Source organism: Oryza brachyantha, chromosome 7 (genome assembly GCF_000231095.2).
Source record: "Oryza brachyantha chromosome 7, ObraRS2, whole genome shotgun sequence".
NCBI classification, from domain to species: Eukaryota; Viridiplantae; Streptophyta; class Magnoliopsida; order Poales; family Poaceae; genus Oryza; species Oryza brachyantha.
The window spans coordinates 15,664,176-15,688,452 of NC_023169.2; the positions used below are offsets into that span (position 1 = coordinate 15,664,176).

Genomic DNA, 24,277 nt, shown 5'->3' on the forward strand with positions numbered 1-24,277 from the left:
TCTTGGTTCCTTTTCAAGGAGGGTAAAAAAAAATCTCACAATATATTACCTTTTAGTATATTCATATGATTATAATTTGATTTTATAAATAATCTACTTCTTTCGTTCAAAATTTAAAAATATAGACTTATTCAGGGACGGAGGGCATAGCACGGATCTATATTCTCCTTATCTCCACCATAAAAAAAATCACAGACGATGTCTTCTGTAAATTATATCATGATATTGTTCATGTTGTAAAGGCATATGCTAGCCACTCATATACGTACTAGTCTAACGGGTGGTAGATAGTAATTGAGCTTCCATATTTGGCTTCATGTACTGGTCCCATCTCTCTCCCATGTGCTAAACATTGATCTCTTGAGCTTCCACACAGTTCATTTTTTGGCTTGAATCAATTCATCAGGCTCCACACAAGCAGTTTGCTCTCTCTCTCTCTCTAGTACAGTTCATCATCAAGGGACCCATTGCAAAAAAGAAATTTTAAAAATCATGTTTCCTTGCTTTTCCTCTCTGTTTCCCCTCACTAGGAAACTAATACATGGCCCCCTTATTTATTATTATTATTATTATTATTATTATTATTATTGCACATTAGTTAACTCTAATAATCAGGCTTATCCCTGGGCACTTGCGAGCTGAGCGATCCCACACACACACACACAAAAAAATAGGGTCTCCAGAAATTATGTGTTTTAGTTTAAATAAATATGAGTTCCAATATATTTAGGATCATTTTATTCCGTTTTTTTATACTTCTGTTCTTCTGCTCCACTGAATTAGCTAAAATACAGTTTTCTTTTGTCGGTCTCAATAAGTGTTCGATGCTATTCATGTCTATCTTTAAAGAACTGTATTTTGTGACAAAGATAAGCATTCCATCTTTCCATTTCATAAGAAATACTACATTGCGGCAATGGTTCTTCTTCTACTTAACCAAATCGACGCTACATATGTCATTGGGTGGGGATTTTTTACGTAGCTCCAAGCTGTTATTAGTTGGGAACAGTTCCTGCTCATTTCATAGTAGGACATATCAAAATAAATGGGCATTTGATTGATCCTAGCTTCTTTTTTTCTTTGACGTGGTTGAGGGTCACTTGGTACATGTAGATCAAGCAAAAATCAATAGCAGTAGAGACCTATCCTAATATATTGTGAAAGTAGATATTGTATTGCAGCTTTGCTATTAGTCAGTCGCCGGAAATTTTAAAATCTACCTGTCAATTTTCTGGCTGTTACATTTCCATCAAGATTAATGCACTATCGGGGCCTCAATTCCCTTATGATTATTTTCCAAATTTTCTTATCCGTTTATTCCTGTTTTTCTATTTTTTTAATAGATATCTTGCCTCAATATCAACTATTTTAAAATATTTAATCCAAAAGTTAGACTTTTCTAAACTGTATTTGCATATGGACTATTTTTTTATTTTTCTTTATTCTTAATTTCAAAATTGTATTTCTAACCAAATTCTTTTTTCGATTAATATGGGATTCACAATTTTACTTCCTATATAACTGTAACTATCAATCTGCACCGCTATAATCTGGACCACTAACTATGTGTATTTTTCTCTTTTTCTTCGATTAACATGTTAATTTCTAGCGAACATAAGACCTTCTTTCAAGGTTGTATTTATATCACTACATTCCTTTCATATTGTAATACTTTCTAGTCTTGTCTAAATTCATCCGTTGATGAATGTATATAATTTATATATATGTCTAGATTTATTAGTATGTATATGAATCTACGCAAGGCTATAAATTCTTACATTGTGAAACGGGAGGAAGTATAATAATAAATAGACAGAAGATTATCCCAAACATTTAAAGATACCTGTCGTATTCCCGGTGTAGACAGTCTTAAGCATACTTGAAATTTATTCGATATATGTTCAGTAAGAAAGAACGGAGGAAGGAATAATACATCTTGGCAGCACTACCTGACTAACAACCTAAAATGAGTGGCTGATCAGCAGAAGATATCTGGTTCAATATTTTCCTGTGCTAATTCTTCCATCTCCACGACACAGCATTGGCACCGCCTCCAACAACATTGCTGTTCCCCCTCTGCAGCAAACAGAACATGCTGAGAACAAATTTCTGACCTTACTGTGAAGCTTCGTTCAGCGTCGAACAGCATGGACAGAGCATTGCAACTTTGCAACCACATCAACCGGCCGCACATGAGCAGCAGTGAGGTAGTGTGCATGTCTAGTACACCTTAGCCTAAAGGATTCAATTCTGTTTCAGAATGTCCTGTAGTAGATTGGTTGTACAATAGGATGAACAAGCCAAATGCAAGGATAGGATATGATGGACATTCATGAGCACACACAAAGTGGTATATGTAGCAGGATGGTACATACCCTACTGTTGATGGTAAGGAAGAACCCTGCTCTGCCTTTTCTGCTTTCTTAGTTCCAAGGAAATCAAGGATATGCTTCGCCACTTCCATTGGCTTCTCAACATGAGGAATATGACCACACTCCCGTAACTGCCTTAAAATTGCATCTGGGAGTTCCTGCTGCAACCTCTGCAGCATACACAAAACAAAGACAATGAACATGTACAGTAAAAGACTGGAAATGTACCGATCCAATTTTATACTGTCAGCAAATTGGCACAGAATTATTTGCAGTTTCTTTGGATGATCAGTAACATATTAAAACAGCATATTTGTGTATTTGAGAATGGAATTTATATTCCTATATTGAAAAACTAGGTTCTACAGCATGTAAGCATGTTCAAAAAAACTTACATATGCATGTTTGTTGCTAATTATTTCATCATCCTCTCCCCATAAGATCAGGCATTTATGCTTTACCTGTAGATGAAACAGAAGTATGATTAGATTTTCCACTCTTCTGCCCAACAAATTCATTACATTCATGCCCAAATGTGATCTAGAAAGGTCACAGTATCCTCCCTATCATTATGCCTATGATCTTAAAAAGTCACTATGCCACTGACAGTAAGTCTATAAACACATTGGAAAACAAATGCTGTGAACATTTAGATATTGACTCCTACGGCAAAGGAGGCTGCAATTTTAATAGCATCATGGATCAAAAGAAGATAACAAAATCAGGTGCGGCATAAGAAATATTAGGTCACTTGACAGTGAAAAACGTAATTTGGTTATTTAATAGACGAGAACCTTATGTATTTGGTTTAGGACATTATAGCCCCCATTCATCATAAAATCAACAAGAGCATCCTCCCACCAAGGAAGTAGGCAGTGTAGACGGCCAATCTGAAATAGGACAAAAGAAAATGGAATAATTTTACCATCTTGTTGGCGTATGAACACTTCATGGTAATGTTTCTGGCATCTTTGTAAACAGTATCCTATAAAAGAAGCAAAACTCTAGGGGTAGAAATATATGACTTTTGGTAGAAAGTGAAATATTACAGCATGAAATGACAAAAAACTCAAAAAATTCAAATACCCCTACCCTATTTAGTGATAATATGTGTTTTCTTGAAAAGAGGATGGAGAAAGTGACTTTATTTGATAATATGGGTATAACTCCAGCTAAAGAAAACTAATAGAATAACAACTAGGACATAATTGTCCCCTTTGCAAAGTTTTACGGAAGAAAGAGACGCTTACTTGCACCCAGTCAAAAATTCCAGCTGGACCACCTGCAATTTTATAAAATGCCAAGCAAGTAGCAAAATACCGCAGTGGGAGGCTCTTCAGTAGAAAAGCCTGAGGCAACAAAAAAAAGTTACAGTGTAATCCAACCAAAAAAACATAACATATTTGGCACTATACAGTAATAGTAACAAAAGAAAACGAGAAATAAGGATGCCACAGCAAAGCACATCAATAAAAAAATGCCACATGCGGAAGCATGCTCTATTAAATAAAGCATAGGATGAAGATCACTAAACAACTAGCTACTCACCCCAGCATATGGGACGAACCTAGGCACTCTGGTCATATCTTTTGGACCCTCAGCATATACACTTGCACTAAGGAAGATCAATTTTGACACCTGCGATGAACAAGATCAATTTATCTTCTCATAATACAACATTCTCTGGCTTTAAAATTTCTTAAAGGTTTAGTTCCAAAAAATAGCTATATTTTGCATCACATAAACCTATACAGATAACTTTCTCGAGACTTGTGTTATTGATCTTCTTTGCTACAAATAGTAGAAAATGGTAAGTCTTGGAATGCTTGTACCGCTTCCGGATAGTTGACTGTAAAATCAATGGCAACAGCAGCACCGAGACTTGGTCCAACTAACACCATAGGCCTTCTAATGTAGGATCTCCAGAACTACAAAAGGAGGTTGTTAGGATGTAAGGACCATACCACTGTAACATTAACTATCATGATCAGTCTGACTTGACAGTTTGCTTTCTCCTTACTACCGTGTGTAAATTGTTTGCTTTTAAACAACTGAAAAATGCTCCCTCCATTTCAAAATATAGGGCGTATTTTATTTCGTTAGGACATAAGTTTGACCAAAAATTACTCTATTAGGATATAATTTTTATGATAAAAAATTTGATATTATTAGATCTGTATTCAAAACTAATTTCTTATTATTATACTTTTGTGTCACATAAATAATATATTAATAGAGTAATCTTTGGTCAAACTCTTTCGTAATGAAACAAAATAAGCCCTATATTTTGATATGCAGGGAGTATAAACAAGGAAAATTATAGCAAAAATCTGCTTAGCCCAATTCACATGGGAAATATTTACAGATTCCTGCAATAAATGAATTGGACGTTCCAAACAGACCTTAAAGAAAAACATAGTAATGCCATACTCTGGATAACCCAGTCCTTGTTTTGCAATAGAATATAAGTTTGTGGACAGTTCTGGCTTGGCTGGGACTTCAGTATTTACCAAACATGTTCTGAACTAAAACATCGACGTCAGAAGCAACTTCTTATGTTATGATGAGGTGGTCAAACAGAGAGTGAGAGACAATTGTTGCCATAATAGAGCCTAGCAACTAGGAAGTTGGAACCATGATATGAATTTTAACGACAAGCACACTGGCATTAATCCTTCTGCATATAATGCACCTGGTAAAGATGCTCCCGCTTGGAGGCAACATCGCCCGGTGGCCGATTTCCTATGAGACAATGCAGAAGCATTAGAACAGGCCGCCGGTGTTGCTACTTACACCTGTGTCAAGCAAACCCATGAAACAAAAATCTCTTGACATGCAGAGTGACAGCACACCTAAATGAGAGAAGCCCCATCCAAGGATGTCCACAGCCCAAGCCTCCAGCCCAGCCTCCTCCAGCAGCGGGTAGGTGTACCTCCACTCTAAACAAGAACTGTATCTAATACTTTTAAAAGGTCCAGGCTGCTGCTAAGCACATGCTCGTAGTGTACAATGGCCGAAACCAAGATTTCTTTACGAATTACACAGCGCATGCTGAACCACGAGATAAATTCGTTGCCACAGAAGCGAATTCAGGGGCCTGCGGAGTTGCAACGCGCGCGTACCTGTCGAAGCCATGGAGCAGCACGAGGGGGTCGCCGCTGCGCTGCTGCTCGAGCGGCCTCACGCAGCTGCTCAGTATCGGGCTCTCGGAGAAGCCAGTCTGCGGAGACGATTAGACGCCATCAGTTCAACGACTCTGGTGGGTGAAGTACCCAGATGAAAAATTCGAAGAGGAGCAGCAGCGCAAAATTTCTGGGGGCAATCTGTGAGCTCGCCTGGACGGGGACTCGCTCGATTCGCTTGGCGAGGCGGATGGCGGGGCCGTCGCGGATCCGCTCCACCGCCCTGGGGAGGAACGCCGGGAAACCGGCACCCGCTCCTCCTCCTCCTCCTCCGGCGTCCGCGGAGGCGGCGACCCTGAGCCGGGCCCTCGTCGACGGCTGCAGACCCAGCGCGGGCGGCGAGGAGGCGAGGAGCAGCGGCATTTGGCCCCGCCGGTTGCAGCAGCAGCAGCGCGGTGGTGGTGCGTGCGCGAGCGGCATCCGTTTATAGGGCGCGCGGGGACGGCGAGCGCCGCGTGGCCACGCCGGCGAGGGGCCCCGCCCATCTCGATCCCTCTCAATTATCGAACGGGACCGTCTCCAGTACCGCTTCTACGGTAGGGCTCACTAAACCGAACCTGCGATCCAATGGTACGTGGGGCCGTAATTATTAGTACTACTACAGTACGCTCTATGATATAGAAAGTTTTATAGTTTCTCCGGTATAGATTAAATAGATGCTAAAAGTTTTCTTTTTAGTTATTCTTTTATTATTTTTTTAGTTTTGAATTACTATTTCTAAGTATCTGATTGGCTTCGAAATTATTAGAATGATTAAAATTACGAAAATTACGGTTGAAATATATTTATATTATGATGATAGCAGATATGAATTTTAAAAAAGAAAAGAAAATGCTACAGGATACAGAGGAAAAATTGGTGGGCCGAAGAGGATTCAACAGTTCGCCTGGATGGTCCAGGATTGGCCGCGCCTGCGTTTGCCACTTCGGGCACGTAGGTACGCACTGTTGCTAGGCCCGTTCTAAGCAGTATTATCTCCGCCCAAATTAGTATTATCTCCATCTTTAAATAAAGTAAAACATTTCAGGAGATATATATATAAGTGTCTCTCTACAAGTGTTTGTCAAGATTTATTCATAAACCTATTACATTCTATCAGCGCAATTTAATTAACGAAAATTATCATTAATATATTATTAATAGTATTTTATGCATATAACATCTTGTGATCATTGCATAAATTTGTTACAGATAAGTGAGCTCGATGATCCCACGGTACTTCCGTCTAGAGAGTCGAGTGATTGATACGTGTGTTATGTAGTCTCATGGTTATTTCTCTTTTAAAAATATTTTAAAAATAGAGAGCTAGCGGTGGAATGGTTGGCAATTCAACATACACCATCATTACCATTCCTTCCATTTCACGTTATAAAATTTTTTGAACTTATCTAAATTTATATGTATGTTAATTAATTTAGACACATATATAAAATATATACATTGGTATATAAATAAATCTAGATAAACTCAGAAGTCTTATAATATAGAACAAGATGAGTACTTATTTTTATAAAAGTATAGATAAGATGTTTTCATACTTGATAGATTGATAATTTTATATGAATTCAGATACACATGATCCATGGATGAGCTTTAAATATAACCAAAATATCTTATAATATGAAACGGAAGAAGAACATGCTATCTTACTCATATTTAAATTTAAATACTCATCAGTTGGTGTACGATTGATGATGATACCACTTCCAATTATGGATTGGGGTAAGACATTTAAGGTAATTATCATAAAACTATGATTTAGTATTAAGCTTATCATAAAACTACGTTTAAAACTTATAGATATATCTAGAAAATCTTATAATATAGAACGATGGAGAATGTTGTTTAGTATTTTCTATTAAGAAAAAAGCAACCATTACCCCCTTACCTACGTAGAAGTATGATGGAGCAAGAGAAAAGTGCTCTACCTCCATTTTACTTTTTGCTTGAATTTAGACTAAAATAATGAACCTATTTTAAATAGAGAAAGTATTTAATTAAAATAAGATTTCAAAGATAATGTTAAGTGATTAGTACCTCCGTTCCAATCCCCGGGTATAAGGAATTTAGACTAAAACAATAAACCTACTTTTAAACAGAAAAAGAATTTAATTAAAATAATATCTCAAAGATAGTGTCAAGTGATTACTACCTCCGTTCCAGTTCCAGGACATAAGGCCCTGTTTAGTTCCCAAAATTTTTCTCCCAAAACATCACATCGAATCTTTGGACACCTAAATAAAGTATTAAATATAGATGAAACGAAAAACTAATTACACAATTACGTGAGAAATCATAAGACGAATCTTTTGAGCTTAATTAGGCTGCGTTCGTTTGGGGTGGAAGATGGTTTAGTTATCCGGCGCGAAAAACGTAGTAATAGATTACTACATGATTAATTAATTATTAATTATTAAAAAAATATAAAATAGATTAATATGATTTTTTAAAACAACTTTCCTATAGAAAATTTTCGCAAAAAATATACCGTTTAACGGTTCGGGAAGCGTGCGCGCGGAAAAAGAGAGGAGTTAGATATCTAACTCTCTGGCCGAACACGGCCTTAGTCTATAATTAGTCATAAGTGCTACAGTGACCCACATGCGCTAACGATGGATTAATTAGGCTCAAAAGATTCGTCTCGTGATTTCTAGGCGAGCCGTGAAATTCGTTTTTTCATTCGTGTCTGAAAACCCCTTCCGACACCTAATCAAACGTTTGATCTGACCAGCAAAAGTTTTTATTTTGCTATCTAAACGCAGCCTAAGTCTACGAGTCTCGCATGTCAATAAACAGTACTATACTGTACTATATACTGTATGTACTATATATGATCACATTTATAAGCGGTATCGTGTTAGAGCACAACAAAACATGGGTACTACTTGGGGGCGGAAGAAGAGAAGATTAAGTGTTCGCCTGGATGGTGGAGGATTCGCCGCGGAGGTGAGCAGGTTGGCACCACACGTCCGTCCACGCCCATATGCTGCATGCTGTGGTCGTGAAAGGGTGGCCGGAAGGCTTGACAGGTGCCCGGCGTTTGCAGTACACATGTCATCGATGCACGCCAAAAATGTTTCTCAATTTGTGAAGGGGAGGCTCTTGAATCGTGCGCCGTTTGTCGTCCTTCTTCCGTGAACTACTCCCTCCGTCTCATGATGGATTAATTCTTCGATTTTCGTATCTCGCGTTTGCCTATTCATTTTATTTAAAATTTTTAAGAAATTAAAAAAATAGTCACAATTTAAGTATTTACCATCTAATAAAAATAAAAATGTTAATCATAAATTTTTTTTAATAAAACGAAGAGTTAAACATTATAGGTAAAAAAATGAAAAATTGGTTTATTTTGATACGGACCCTCTTGATTATGTTTTTTTTAAAGTTAACGAAGTATGTTAGATGGGAAAATAAAATATTATAGAAATTGATTAATACTTCCGCTCGGCGAGTTTATTTTTAACTAACCCACGTCAAACATTTGCAAAGGGGTATGAGATAAAAGTGATACAAAAGTTAGTATTCTCCATTTTAACTTTACTTGACTGTTAATAAACCTCTATATATATATATATAATATGTATTTATCCATGGATAAATACCGTAAGGCTAGAAAGTCCTAAAATGTGAAACCGAACGAGTATTAGGTAAAGAATAAAATATTATAAAGGTTGACTGATAGAGAGTAAAGTATTATGTTAGGATCACACAACCCTTTATACCATGAGATAAATTTAAACGACAAAATAGCTTATATTATTAAAGGAGTAGCGCTTAAAGGCTCCGTTATTAACAGAGGTGAAAATTGCATATCCTCGATCCGTGTTAGCATACATATTAAACTGTCAAGCGGTGCATTTCGTGCTAAACTTCATGTATATATAAAACAACCTTAAAAGTTATATATTAATCGCGTTCATGGTTTTGTGCGTGGCTAATAAAATAAGCCGTTTCCAAACCTCAATCTGTGAAACCCTCGTCCATCGCCATCATCAGAAGGACGTCCGGCATCCTCGCTACCTGCACGTCCGGCATGTGTTCTGCGTGAATCTCGGAACGTCTCTTTGGCCGGAAGCTCTCAAAACGTTCTCTCCCTCCTGCCTTGCCATAGCCGCCATTGTTGGCCCAACCTCGTGAACAATTTGGAGCTTGCAGGCGAAACGTCAGCCTCGAGGCCCCCGAGAAAGCAGGTAATCATCATCGGCGAGTGGGGCATCGTTCGTGCGTGATTGATGTGCAGGATGGGGAAGACAAGCTCCAGGATTTTGAGGTTGACGGTCCCGTCGTTTCGCTTCTCCTTCGTGTTTATAAGCTAAAATTTAATTTTTTTAACCTTAAATTTAGAATTTATTTGGGAGACTTTTGTCGTAATTTATTTTCTACGTTTGGCTTATAGGTCGCTAAGAATATGTATATTAAAGTTTTATTTATAATTAATTTTTTGTTTGCAAATGTGTTGTAATTGTCCCGTTGAGTACTTCAAATAAGAAGCGTTAGAAAACAGTTATACAACCAGAAATATTGATATTTTGGATGTATAATACCACATAATTTTAAACTAAATAGTTGCATGATACAACATATATAACACAAAACTAAGCATAATTTCGTATATTCATATAATTGAGTATATATTAAAATTGCTTAAACGTAGGAAAGAACTAAAGTACTTGTATACTAATTAACAATTGTTCAATATATCATAGCGAGCTTGCATCCTACCCGTAGACGGCTCTGAGGGGTTTGTTCGTGTGTCTTTTCTCAGGGTGTGTCTTCAGGACCACTCTGAATTTTGTTCCAAAAGAATGTAGAGAACGAAGAAAGCATACTCAATAAAAAAAATTCTTGGAGCTGCCACTGACCCCACCATCAGGCAAGCAAGCAATGAGCTCGAGCAGCTTAATTAACCGTGGCAACAACCTCGAATTTCACTTATGGCAGTCACCAATTATGTTGGTTAGCGGTGTCCAATCACATCTTATCATTTTTTTTACGTTTATAGGCAAAAATTTTAATGTTACATGCTTATAGGCTAAAATTTTAACGTTACATTTAAAGTAGGTTTAAAGATTATTTTATCCCAGATTTCTCAAACATGGCTTTTAAATTACTAAAAATATGTATATAAAAGTTTTATTCACAAATTATTTTTTAATTTACAAATTTATGATTTGATTTTTTTCCCAAAAAGCCAAACAACCATCCAATCAAGTATCGCAGTGGATACGAGATTCATGTGGGCATGCATTACGCAGTTTTGTACTAAAGTAATTTTAATTGTAATTTATAATTTTATATATTTAGATAATTTTTTAAATAAGACGAATAGTCAAACATAAATTTAAAAGTTTCGCCATCAACTTAAAAAAATTGGAGAGAATATTTGTGTGCGGTGGAGCATTATACATGGATGCCCAGCTTGGCCATGACTCTCATCCTCAGGTTTTACGACAACTTTCTAGTTATCAAAATCTCTTGGCCGTTTGAATTTTTCTTAGAAAAAGGCCATTTTTTAGGTGGGGATTGCTGGGCAAACAGTATATTTATTAAAAAATAATATATAAATAAAAAGTTATATACATATTTTTAATCTAAAAGTAAATATAAAAAATAAACATCGATAAAAAAATCTAAAATTTATTCTAAATTTAAAGTTAAGTTTTAAATTTTAACCGCGCAAAGGCGAAAAGATAACCATGCACACAACTTTCAGGTTGGCCCACCCACCTGACACGCACACCACTTCCAGGTAGGCCCCACCTACTGAGGCGAGTGACACTTCCAGGTGGGACCCACTTGCTGACACACACTCATCCACTCAAGAAGAGGGGCCCGAATCCGACCGGGCGAGACTGCAGCAGTTTTCCACCGCTCCGTTTCCGAGTCGTCGTCTCCCCCCTCCTGCGCCGGCGCGGGATGGCGGCGGCGATGGCGGCGGCGGGCGGGGTGGGGCTGCTCTACGACGAGAGGATGTGCGCGCACGCGACGCCGGACGGGGAAGACCACCCGGAGAAGCCCGAGAGGCTGCGGGCCATCTGGCGCAAGCTCTCCGCCGACGGCGTCGTCTCCAGGTACACCCCCCGCCGCCGCCGCCGACTCGCTACTGCGCTTTGCTCCCCCCCCCTCTCCATTTCCGCTAGGGCCTCGGAGTGGCGTGGATTTTTGCTTGGGATCGGCGAAGAGGGCGCGCCCGGCTTCGTTGCCCGTGGTTCTGTTCGAACTTTGTGGTAGGGTAGCGGCTAGCGGCTAGCCACTGCGTGCCCTCTGGCCAATCCAATTCGGTTCCTCTGCTCAATCTAGGGTTTGTGGCGCGCAATTTTGTCTGGCAACGGTTGGTACTGGTAATTCTAGGCTTAATGAGATCTTTGAGAATCCAAAATGCTAAAACTACCCGAGACAACAAGGGGGGGAAGAGAAGTAGAGAACTAGTGATGCACGCATTCGTACAGGCTGTAGTTCGAGCTCCACTATTGAAGCAATCCTGGCGCCCGCGCGATTTTGAGTAATGAAGCTATGGCTTATGTACATGTAACATGGTGAGCTACTAAAGTTAAGCTTGAACATTAGCATGGTAACTTAGGTCGCTCACTTTACTCATTGCCTTGATTGGCTTATTAAGTTTGCTGCTGGCAAGCTTCCTCGGATGTAATGTAGAAGAATTCTCTTACAGGTGCATGATCATGAAAGCGAAGGAGGCTGAGGACAAGCATATAGCTTCTGTCCATAGCAAGAACCATATCAAGCTGATAAGGAGTATCAGCTCAAAAGAATATGATTCCCGTCGAAACAAGATTGCTAAGAGACTCAATTCCATTTACTTCAACAAGGGCTCCTCGGAGTCTGCTTTTCTTGCAGCTGGTTCTGTGATTGAGGTATTTTGAAATTTTACATGTACATTTTTTGTGCAGTTTCTTTTGCTCTATCTTATTCCAATTGCTTTCCAAAAAAAAATAATTAATGTTTGAAAGTAGGTAGCTGAGAAGGTGGCTGCAGGTGAGTTAAGGTCTGCTATTGCTCTAGTCAGACCTCCAGGCCACCATGCTGAACATAATGAGGCAATGGGTTTTTGCCTGTTCAACAATGTAGCAGTTGCTGCTGATTATCTCTTAAATGAGAGGGTATGTTGTTGAAAGTTACCTGCTTTCTCTTTTATTATCACAATGTGCTTCTTTTCTTCATCATTTCCTATTTAGGAATGCCAATTTTATTTTCAGATGTAGTCGAATGAGTAGGCGAACTCATATTCCCACTTGCCTTCTTTGTTGTAGGCTGACTTAGGTATCAAGAAGATATTGATTGTCGATTGGGATGTTCATCATGGAAATGGCACACAAAAGATGTTTTATGACGACCCTCGTGTATTGTTCTTTTCAGTTCATAGGTATTTTTGGACCTTTTACTAGCATCCTACCTTCATGAATCATGATACAGTAGTACTAAGTAAAATCATACCAGTTTTATTGCCTTCTTTCTGGAGGTTTTCTTCACTTTGAATGGTTGTACTAATTTTCCAAACATATCTCCTGCATGGAAACATTAAATATTTATGTTATTGCCAATGTCCTAACAAACTCATTTACGATGTACAGATAGACCAAATGTCCAAATGTTATTTTGTGTTTTAATGGTTGGGAATTGAATCCCACAGTCCACCAATCCACACCTGTCATCATACAGTTACTATAGTATTGTTCTTAGAACAAAAAGAAAAATGTCATCACCCAAAGAATGAAAGAATATATGTTGTGTACAAAATTGTAAATGCTTAACTCCAGTTTTTCAAGTAATTTTCTATGTACCTTTTGGCGCAGTTGTAAAGATTATTGTGTTGCTTTAGTCCTATGGCAAAGTTGGGGGAGATGTACTAGTTTGGCAGTATAATCAGTTCTATTTCTGACAACAGCCTATTCTGTATGATGCCTGTTGTTCCTATGTTTTTTCTGTAGATTTGATTACGGAAGCTTCTATCCTGCGGAAGGCGATGCATCTTACTGTTTCATTGGGGAAGGAGCTGGTAAAGGGTACAATATTAATGTGCCCTGGGAACATGGAAGATGTGGTGATGCAGATTATATTGCTGCATGGGACCACGTACTGCTTCCTGTTGCTGAAGCATTTGACCCTGATATAATCTTGGTGTCTGCTGGGTTCGATGCAGGTGTATAGCTTAGAAGTTCTTAGAAATTGTCTCAGAAGCTTACTGACTTTTAACAAAATTTAAGAAGATCAATATGCTGCTTTTGGGGCATTAATGTTACTGTTTATATACCGTCAATTTACAGTTTTTCAATATTCATTGTATGGGCTGGCGGAGACCTGCTTAGCGCTAGTATAGTAGCCTAGTGCAGTTGTGCAACATACACAAGATTTTGTTATGGAATAATAAATGAAATTTTTAATGGAAAAATTAAAATTCTGAGAGTTTGTTGTATAAGACTGTTGCTACATGATAACAGAACTTAAACTTATATGTACAGTAGATCATATATGTTTCCACTGTTTGCTAGTTTTGATTTATTTTTCTCTCTACTCCGATATTTTGAGTAGCATTGGGTGATCCTCTTGGTGGTTGCTGCATCACTCCAAATGGATATGCTCTGCTACTGACCAAGGTAAGCACTTGCACTTGCAAAAAAAAAAACATTTAATTAGGCTTTGGCCACATCATGTATTTCCCTTTCCATAAAAGAATAAGATTCAGATCAGCTGGATTACGCTTATAAAATCAAAGTTTCCAGGGGCAGCACCACAAATTTATGTAGCTTTTTCTTCAGTAATTTCTTCATATTGTTAGTCTCTGCTGTTAGCTGTTTACTTTTGTTTAATCTGTTTGATCTCTTGCAGTTACTTCATGTCTCTTCATGTTTATTGGTCTTCTCTACTGAGCTGATTAACACTTACGTTTGTCTTGTAAAGCATGTGCTAAAGGTTATTTCTTTAAATACAAAGAAAAAGCCTACTTATATTTAATTCTGCGTAACTTGCAGCTGTTAGGTTTTGCTCAAGGGAGGATAGTGATGGCTCTTGAAGGAGGCTATAACCTTAGATCCATAGCAAATTCAGTTAGTGCTTGTGCTAAAGTTTTGTTGGGAGATAAATTCAGATATGACGCTCCTGATATGCAACCATTTGAATCTTCATGGAGAGTTATACAAGCGGTAATGGTTTGCTTAAACTAATTGCTGCCTGATTCCTTGTGGATATCTGTAATTATGTTTCCTTTACCCACACCATTGACCAGGTACGTGATGAACTGAAGACACTCTGGCCTGTTCTGAGTAGTAGATTGCCAGAGAATGTATCATTGAGGAGTAGACCCACACAAACTGAGGTATATTCTTATTTTTCTTATGTTAAAGGCTTGAACTTGGGGCATTCTCAGTCGAAACCCAGATTAATTTGCTCTCACATATGCACCTTTGCTTTGCTCCATATTTACTTGTGTTTTCCAGGAATTTGACTCCCTCTTCTCAACACTTATTTTTCATAGACATGTGATAACAACAGTTGCAGCTTGCACAGTACAGTATATTCTTAATGGCTTTTGCTCCAAAAAAATTTTGTACTGTAGCTCAACTCCAAAGAAAAATGCATGCTGAGCTGTATCAACTCTGTTATGCATTTCTATTGATAAGACTATTTGTTGACAGCCTGTACTTTGATGAATTCTTTAAAAATGCCGACAAAACACATCATGTGTATACTGGTGTCCTAGAGGTGCCTCTCAACTATTAGTCTGTTGCAAAACACACAGTTACACAGCTTAATTTTATCAAATATCATGCATCTTAACTTGCTCCTAATGATCTGACTTTTGATTTATTAACATATGTAACCTGCACTACCTGCTGCATGGTGGCTTAATGTGTAGCTGAGATAAAATTGTAGGGAAATAAATATCAACATTGTGCTACCTTGAATAATTGACTTTCTTGTTTCCCTTAATTTGGGAATTATCAGCTGTATTCTTCCTCTGGTTCTGAGTCTGATGTTGAAGAGCTCCCTGATGCTATTGCATCTGTCAATTTTATTCAAATTACTGATGGTGTTATAAGTGAAAGCCTCTCGAGGTTGAGACTTGATGAAGACAAAATTGCAACGACAGCCACCTCAAGTAACATAACAGTTGAACAAAGTCCAGCTGATTTAGCTGAACCACAAAATGTTGGATCTACTGCAGTCTCTAAAGAAATACCATCTCTATCTTGGAGATCAGAACTATCAAAAGTATATGTTTGGTATGCCAGCTTTGGTTCAAACATGTGGACACCAAGGTTTTTATGCTACATTCAAGGGGGAAAGGTAAAGTGAAAACATATTCTCTGTTTTCCTACTTTTGATAAACACCATGCTCTGCATGATGAATTTGCTATTTATTGATGTTTGACAGGCTGAGGGTATGAATATACCATGTTTTGGATCGCATGATCCAAGCCCACCATGTGGTACCATGTGGAAGACTGTACCTCATCGATTGTTTTTTGGTAGATCTTCTACCCCCTGCTGGGGAATTGGTGGTGTTGCTTTTCTCAACCCTGAGATAAACGACTCTGAAAACTCCTATGTCTGCATGTACAAAATAACGTATGTATGTGTAGCATTTTCCTACCTGTTGTCAGTATCCTTGAGTTAGGCATGGTGGGTTATGATCTTCAGTCAATCTTCTGGATATCATCATAATTTCCTTCTCCTTTTTGTACAGGCTTGAGCAGTTCAATGATGTATTGTTTCAAGAGAATCGTTTAGTGAAGGAGAACAATGAAAGCGGAAAAACTGAATCTCCTAACTCTCCTCTGATTGGCTTATCTGAAATAGAGTTTGTTTCCAGCAACAAAGCTGTCCATCTTGCACCAATTAAGGTTTGATTTACACCGCAGCAATCGTGCTCTTAGTCATGTTTTTTTTCTTTGGACTATTTTAACTTTGAATGCAAAATGCATAGTTATACTGCACTGATAAAAGGCATACAAAATACCAATACCTCCTTCGCCATAGCAGCATCTACCACTAGTACCCTGATTATTTTGTTTTATTTAAATGTTAGTGGTGCGTCACTGTTAATGGTGAGTTCATAGTAAGGAAATGCCAATCGCCTCTTTGTGCTGTCAGATTTTTCTGGGCTTAGATTTTTTTTGTATTTCCTGGGAACTAAATGATAGATGGCTATATCATAAAAGTTTTGCAGTGTATTTTGGACATCATAAACAGTAGCAAGACAGTACCTTTAGTACATTTTAAAAACTGGGAAAATTAGCAATGCTTTCTTACTGTGGACATATTTGACTTCAGAGGTGTCCACGGGTAATCCATGACCGGCTATTGTTCAACTAAATAAATGAACTTTTATTTGTAAGATGTTGAAAATGAAACTTAGTGCATTTAGTCGAACTAAAGCCGGCCACAGATTATTCATGCCCATCCCTATTTGACTTGAAACTAATATGTTTCATTCCCAATAGTCTGTTTTCTGCTATGGAATAGTTTTCATATCTAATAGCTGAATATCCTGCAGGATAGCTGGTACTCCAATGTGCTTTACCTTGGCGAGGAAGATAAACTTCCAATTCTTACAATGACGTGAGTGTCTATCTTCATTAAGTCTTTTTTTTTGAAGATGATGATCACTTGCAACTCAGTGCACCATTTGAATAACAGTTAAAATATAACAGTAAGATAAGACCATAAACCAGGCACTTTGCTTGTGTCTGACACTGAATGCTTATTTCTCTGCAGGTGCCCCTCATCAGACGTAGAGCGATGCAAATCCGGTGAGCTGCCATTGTCTCCTCCATCGAAGACCTACGCCACCACCCTGATAAAGGGACTGGTGGAAGGGAAGCACCTGGATTCTGACGCCGCCACTAGCTACATCAACGCTGCAGCCACCAGAGGCCTGTGAACGCTGCTTCACTCCGCCCTGTGTGAATTGTGATTTGTACAGCCAGTAGGAGTCTACGACTGTAGGAGCAAGGTTTGCGAAACTGTAAAAGATAGTGCTTGTTGATTCTGGACGACCATGGGAGCCGTCTGTAGAGGTCTCATGTCCTGCCAATTGGGGGAACTGTGAGTCTACCCGATCAAGTTCCCTAGGATCGTTGAGAATCTTTAGCTAGCGCTTATACCTCGGTTTGGTCATTCTCTCATTTGGTGCTCTCCCGGGATTGGTTTGTGGTGGGTTGGTGTGGAGAAACACACACTAGTTGCAACTTTGCAGGTTGCAAATAGATGGTATGCATTTTGCCAGTGCCTGATTATCATGCCGCTGTTTGGTAGTATGCATTTTGCCACTGCCTGATTATCATGCCGTTGCCCGCTATGCGGCTAGGAATTGTCGATTTCTTGTGATGTACTTTTCTAGTGGTTAGTTGTTGCGTGAAAGCGATACTGCGATACCATATGATTGAGAGAAGGTGTTCGTTTGAAGAAAGATATTTGTGATTGATTAATAGATTGAGAAGGGGTTTGTTCGAAAAAAGATACGTGAGATTGAGGTAGGGAAATAAAAAGAGGTAGATTGTGAGTGAAGTGATTTTTTAAAAAAGGAAAATTGAGATATTGGAAATAAAAATGGTATGTGACATAGAAAGGGGTGGATTGAGTGCAATAGTGAAAATAGCAAAGAAATCTTTCGTGCCCATCTTTTGACTTGGTGGTGAAAAAACCAAACGGTATTTACAAATATAAAATAATTTGTAAATAACATTTTTATATACATGTTCTTATCGATCTAAAAGTAAACTCTGAAAAATAAAACAAGATGAAAAAACCTTAAAATAAAAAGGTTGAAAATTGGCTTATATGCATAAGCGAAAAGGCTTTTATACATATGTTTTTATCGATCTAAAAGTCAAGGCTGAAAAATAAACTAGGATGAAAAACTTTAAAATGAACTTTATATTTAAGGATAAAAATTTAAATTTTAGCTTATACGCATAAGCGAAAAGGCTTTTATACACGTTTTTATCGATCTAAAAGCAAAAACTAGAAAATAAACTAAGATGAAAGAACCTCAAAATTAACTGTAAATTTAAAGTTAAAAATTTAAATTTTGGTTTTAAGCATAAGTGAAAAGACTTTGATATACGTGTTTTATCGATTTAAAAGCAAAGGCTAAAAACAAACTAGAATGAAAAAACTTCAAAATCAACTATAAATTTAAGGTTAAAAATTTAAATTTAGCTTATAAGTTTAAAATTTGGTCTTTTGAATTTCTTTTGCAAAAATTAAAAATTTAAATTTAGCTTATAAGTTTAAAATTTGGTCTTTTGCAAAAAATCGCTAGAAGGAGGGCTCGAACCTCCGACCTTATGGTTAACAGCCATACGCTCTAACCAACTGAGCTATTCCAGCTTAATGATACAACATGTAATTAAAGCATTGAATACTAAAAATAATTAACAAAATGTAATTAAAGAATCGAATTAATAAAAAAAATTACACCGGTTTGAATCTCGAAAAAACCGGTCTGGATGACTAACACCAGTTTGAATCTCGAAAAAAAACAAACGAAAACGTCGTGCACGGCTCCGATCTCATGCGCCAACAACACTCGAAACACGCCACTCCGACAATCCAAGAGAACCAAGTACATCCTGCGGCGGCGGCTATAAAACCCCTCGTGCCAATGCCATCACACAGAGTGATGGCCCAGCAGAAGTAGCTCGTGCGCGCACACCACCAAGGCCTTGTTCAGTTAATCCTTAGTTGAACAACCGTCGTCGCTCGGCTCAGCCACCGGACTCCCGAACCTGCCGCTGCCGTTGTTGCCCAGCGTGAAGGACATCCAGGAAATGGTTTCTGAGAAGGGAACTGCAAAACTCTATCTGGCTTCGGTCGGTTTACTGCTGAGTAAAACTGAATTGTTCCCTTTATTCCGTATTATAGGACTTTCTGATATTGCCTATATTTATATAGGTACGAATGAATCTAAACACATATAAACTTATGTATTAATAGACGGATAAATCTAAATAAACCCAGAAAGTCTTATAATATAGAACAGAGGGAGTACATAAATAACCACATGATGCACACAAACACCACGCTGATGCGTCCATGGAGGTGTGATACACCCATCCCCCTACGGAACAAGCTTGTGTAATCCAAGCACAATATGAATACAATCACGAAGAGATAAAACTCTATAAAAGCTACATCATGATACGTAGTTACTCCATTTCGTTCATTCTTTTATCAGTAAACGACACATCGTTGCCAACATGTTATTCTACTTTTCTCAGGTAGAGAACAAAAATGTAAACAGCCGGTACTTCTAGCTTTATAACCTATCCAAAGAGCTTAGTACATGCTCCAGAAGAAAAAGATTTTGAGTGAAATAATCAAAGGATGCCATTTATGCTCGATTGCTTCTGTACCTCTCCTCGTTGAAGAAGTCATCACCCAACAGATCGTCTTGGCCGTGGTACTGGACCTGGATAGCTCCGTAGCCCATGGCCTTGCTACCGCTGCCACCAGAACCTACAGATGCAGTCTTGTTGACAAAGTTGCTGCTAGGATTGCCGTTGTATCTGCCACAAGTGGCACCAAATTGTCCACTGCCAAATCCACCACTATTGGCACCGGTGTCACCACCATGGCCGAAGTTGCTCGCAGAGTTTCTGTTGTTGTTGCCACCTGAGGCGTGTCCACCGCTTAATCCACCACTGTTTGCACCAAATCCGCCACCGTAGCCGAAGTTGCTGGCAGAGTTTCTGTTGTTGCTGCCACCCAAGGCGCATTCACCGCTAAATCCACTATGATTAGCACCAAAGCCGCCATCGCGGCCAAAGTTGCCGGCAGGGTTGCCGTTGTTGCTGCCACCCAAAGCACGTTCACCGCTAAATCCACCATGATTAGCACCAAAGCCACCACCGCGGCCAAAGTTGCTTACAGAGTTGTCGTTGTTGCTACCACCCAAGGCATGTCCACTGCTAAATTCACCAATACCATTGTTAGTACCAAAGCTGCCACCATAGCTGAAGTTGTTGGTAGAGTTGCTACCATTGCTGCCACTCGTGGTGCGTCCACTGCTAAATTCACCATTGTTTGTACCCAAGCCGCCTCCGTGGCTTAAGTTGTTGGCAGAGTTGCTGCCACCTGCGTCACTGAATTCTTCATTACTAAACTAACCACGGTTTACACCAAAGCCGCTGCCAGCATGGCTAAAGTTGCTGGCAGAGTTGCCTCCGTTTCTGCCACCCGAGGCACCATATTGTCCATTATTGCTAAATCCAGCACTGTTACCGCCAAAGCCACCGTCGGAGTCACCACCGTGGCTGAAGTTGCCAGCACCATAGGTGTTGGAAGTATTGTACTTGTACCAAGTGGAGCTGCCATAGCCACTAGCGGCATATGTGTTGGAAGCATTGTCATTGTATCCAAGGAAGCCGTCTGCTCTAACTCCACCACTGTTACCACCAAATCTGCCACCGGTTTCACCACCATGGCAGAAGTTGCCAGCTCCATAGGTGTTGGAACTATTGTACCCACTGGAGCTGCCATAGCCACCAGCATTTTCATGAGAAACAACATGGTTGCCATAGTTGCCAGCATTACCGTGATTAACACCAGTGGTACTGTAGCTTCCATCACTGTTGTATCCACCAGAACCATAACCACCATATTCAGGAGCTCTGCCACCATATCCACCATTGCTAGCATATCCACCACCGCCAGCGCCATATCCACCACCGCTGGCGCCATACTCACCAGTGCCATATCCACTGCCACTGCCATAATCTCCAGTACCATGGCCACCACCATTGTCGTATCAGCCACTTCCATAACCACCAACGCTACATCCACCACCTCCACATATTCCACCAACATGGTCATTGGCGGTGCTGACCCTTACAATTCGTCCTTGAAGATCCTAAATCAAGGGGTATTTACTGCTTAAAAAATTTTATGTTTGAATACAAATACTCTAATAATATCGAGAATCTAGATAGGAATGAACTCTCATCAAAGCAGAACACCAAACAAGCAAATCAATTATGACGATAAGAACATTTATGCAAATATCAGGGTAAATCATAAATGTCTTATCAAATAAATTCAACAAATATAGATAAAAATGGACATGCTGCAATATGCACATGATTTACAGCTGATATGTTTTGTAGCTCTAGTACAGCTGTTTCATGAATCATTGCAACTGGTTTGTCACGTCTAGTAAACTAGTGCAGGTTTATACTCAGCAATAATGTTTTAAAGTGTAAGACTCCCAACTCTAGCATATCTTGGCCAAGCCCATGACATATTGTCGTATATATGTCATATGTATAATTGTAAATAGAACTGTTTTAATATGGTATAAACACAGCGAACAGACACAAAGCCATATTATTTCTGAAAGATCACCTTGCCATCCATGGCAGTAATGGCGGACGCAGCTTCTTCACTTGATGTGTAAGTTATAAATGCATATCCCTTTGACCTTCCTGTGTCCCTGTCAATGATGACTCTAGCTGAATCCAATCCAAACACAAAAAGAAAAATGGAAAGGATTAACTACGTATCCAACATTTGATCAAATAAGCACTACAGGCCATAAAAAATGGTCATACTGATCAGGCAAACAACCTTCAAGAACATCGCCATAGTGAGAAAACACGTCCTTGAGAGTGGTGTCATCCGTGGCATATGAAAGTCCTAAAAATCACACATAAAAATGAAAAAAATGGCATTAGATACTGCGAACCTTGAGTGGGTGTCATCTGTGGCATGTCCAAGCTCTAAAAGCATGTGTAGATCAAAATGACATTAGATATTTCGATCAATGGCAACACAAACATGCATTCGAGTAATTTTTAATCGAAATGAAAGCACAGATTAGGGCAGACCACTTTGGAACATACCTCCCACAAAAAGCTTCGAAGACATGCACCTTACTGCCTGGAGCAGCGACAGATTCGAGGACAACGAGCTCCTCCTTAGCAAACCCCCAACTCTACCAGCGAAAGCCATCATCGCTCGAGACAACCAAGGGTGGTGTTTGGTTCGAACATTGCGAACGCAAATACTTTGTGAGAACGGGAGGGGAGACCACCCACCGCCATGGCCCCCGTGCATCGATCAGGTCGGGTAGGAGGAGGAGGAGTATCGGCCTTCCCCTGGCCCTGAGCCCCTCTCGCGGACCATGTCGGCTGTCGCCGGTAAGAAGGCGAAGCTGGTAGGAGGATCGGGTGCGTGGGAAGGGGGAGACTGGAGGCCGGGGAGGGAGGGAGGGGAGAGGAGGCAAGACGGCGGGTGCTCACCTTGACGGGGAATATCGGTGGTCGTCGACGGCGGTCACCCAACCGCAGGAAGCCGAGGTGGCGGCGTGGGGAGCGCCGCGCCGGCGAGAGAAACCCCACGCTGAGAGCAAGAACGCCCACTGCTCCGACGGATCGCTAAACCCTTCAAACTGGGCCGAGAGGGGGCTATTATGGGCCTTTTCTTTACATTGGATTACGGCCCACGTAAAACGTACCTTTTGGGGGGCGATGTAGAGCGGGAGCCGAAAAGGGAATAAGTTCATTTTCCATCTCTCAACTATACATCAAGTTTACGAGATGTCCCTAAACCTAATAGCAGAAATTTCCATCCCTAAATTATACAAAACCATACAATTTTAGTCCTATGGCAGTATATATTCCTGGTTTCGCTGACATGGCATCCTAGTCAACACATAATTTAAAAAAAGTACGTGGAGCCTATATATCAGCCTCTCTCTTCTCCTCCTCTTTTCTTCCAAACCCGACGTCGGCACATAGCTCCGCCGCAATGTAGGGCTGCCATCGCCGGAGCATTCGTGGCCATAATCAAAACAAAACTTGATTAGTAAGTTAGATCATTACCAAGTGAAGGTAAGGTCTCGAGTCACGTTGGTACCGTCCGGTAAGTTGCTGGCAAATTTCAGGATTAAACAGAGTATCACTTCTAAACTAGGTGATTCAGAGATCACTTGCCGAACATGGCAGCTGAAAATTGAGACAGGAAAGTTTTAACGGTGAAACTTAAACTGAGCAGAGAACATTGGATCATAGAAATGCACCTGGTTGATCAGTACGCCAGTGAGCAGCAAACCCAGGTCAAGCTTCCTCTCAGAATCGCGTGACGCCGACCACTCCTGCAGCAGGCTCGTCAGCTTTCCTCCCCCCAGCCCATCGCCCACCATCAATGCCCCACCTGCCAGCCACCGCCTCCCACCCCCAGCTCGTCGGCCGCCACTACGATCGCCATCTGCGCCCCAGCCCGCCCCTAGCTCGTCGGCCATCTAGTCGCTCACGCCCCGCCTGTTGGTCGTTGCCTCTTGCCCCCAGCCCGTCGGCCGCCGCTGCCGCCCTCTAGCCCACTGGCCGTTGAAGCCCGCCCCTAGACCATCGCCCACCCAACCGTCCGCGCCCCACCCGCCGGCCACCGCCTCTCTCCCGACGCCCGTGCTCCAGCTGCCCGCGAGGAAGAAGCATGGGAGAGAAGAGAGGAAGGAGAGAGAGAGGAGGAAGAAAACAAAGAAATGAGATGAAACAAAAATCTGACATGTGGACCTACTATATGCCATGACACTAAAATCGATAAAAAAACGAGTCAATATCGTTGAGGAATAGTTTTTAAACGGTTTATATGAATTAAATTAAAGATATACATTTCTGGCGTTAGAATTAAGGAATCTTAGATAAACGGACTTCTAATGAACTTATTCCGCCGAAAAGACTAATGCGCGGTGCGGACGCGCCGCGC

At 40.0% G+C, this 24,277-nt stretch overlaps 3 protein-coding genes, 1 non-coding gene and 1 pseudogene across 5 annotated transcripts; 1 reads left to right on the top strand and 4 right to left on the bottom strand.

Moving 5' to 3' along the window:
• Positions 1-1,860: 1,860 nt before the first annotated feature.
• Positions 1,861-5,956, bottom strand: LOC102720166 (uncharacterized hydrolase YugF-like). Its single transcript, XM_015839939.2, has 11 exons — positions 5,708-5,956; positions 5,495-5,592; positions 5,225-5,322; positions 5,065-5,114; positions 4,205-4,300; positions 3,921-4,010; positions 3,623-3,721; positions 3,167-3,262; positions 2,768-2,833; positions 2,376-2,542; positions 1,861-2,076 (listed from the first exon to the last, which is right to left on the bottom strand). The coding sequence occupies exons 1-11, from the start codon at positions 5,915-5,917 to the stop codon at positions 1,998-2,000; spliced, it is 1,149 nt and encodes a 382-aa protein (XP_015695425.1). The 5' UTR covers positions 5,918-5,956; the 3' UTR covers positions 1,861-1,997.
• A 3,689-nt stretch (positions 5,957-9,645) lies between these two features.
• On the top strand, positions 9,646-17,797 carry LOC102703701 (histone deacetylase 5). Of its 2 annotated transcripts, none has more exons than XM_015839714.2 (13): positions 9,646-9,824; positions 12,225-12,426; positions 12,526-12,672; positions 12,823-12,935; positions 13,501-13,712; positions 14,102-14,166; positions 14,542-14,712; positions 14,796-14,885; positions 15,515-15,856; positions 15,945-16,138; positions 16,257-16,413; positions 17,067-17,131; positions 17,288-17,797. In XM_015839714.2, exons 1-13 carry the CDS (start codon positions 9,787-9,789, stop codon positions 17,451-17,453), a joined length of 1,962 nt encoding a protein of 653 aa, XP_015695200.1. In that variant the 5' UTR covers positions 9,646-9,786; the 3' UTR covers positions 17,454-17,797. The 2 variants fall into 2 exon arrangements, with proteins under 2 accessions (XP_015695200.1, XP_040381717.1); XM_040525783.1 differs by lacking the exon at positions 9,646-9,824 and adding an exon at positions 11,388-11,625.
• A 1,033-nt stretch (positions 17,798-18,830) lies between these two features.
• Positions 18,831-18,904, bottom strand: TRNAN-GUU. The gene has a single exon. It is a non-coding gene; the product is annotated as a tRNA-Asn (tRNA).
• A 1,003-nt stretch (positions 18,905-19,907) lies between these two features.
• On the bottom strand, positions 19,908-20,557 carry LOC107303393 (circumsporozoite protein-like). The gene is made up of 2 exons (XM_015839228.1): positions 20,445-20,557; positions 19,908-20,367 (listed from the first exon to the last, which is right to left on the bottom strand). Exons 1-2 carry the CDS (start codon positions 20,555-20,557, stop codon positions 19,908-19,910), a joined length of 573 nt encoding a protein of 190 aa, XP_015694714.1.
• A 97-nt stretch (positions 20,558-20,654) lies between these two features.
• LOC102720446 lies at positions 20,655-22,917 on the bottom strand (annotated as a pseudogene).
• Positions 22,918-24,277: the final 1,360 nt, after the last annotated feature.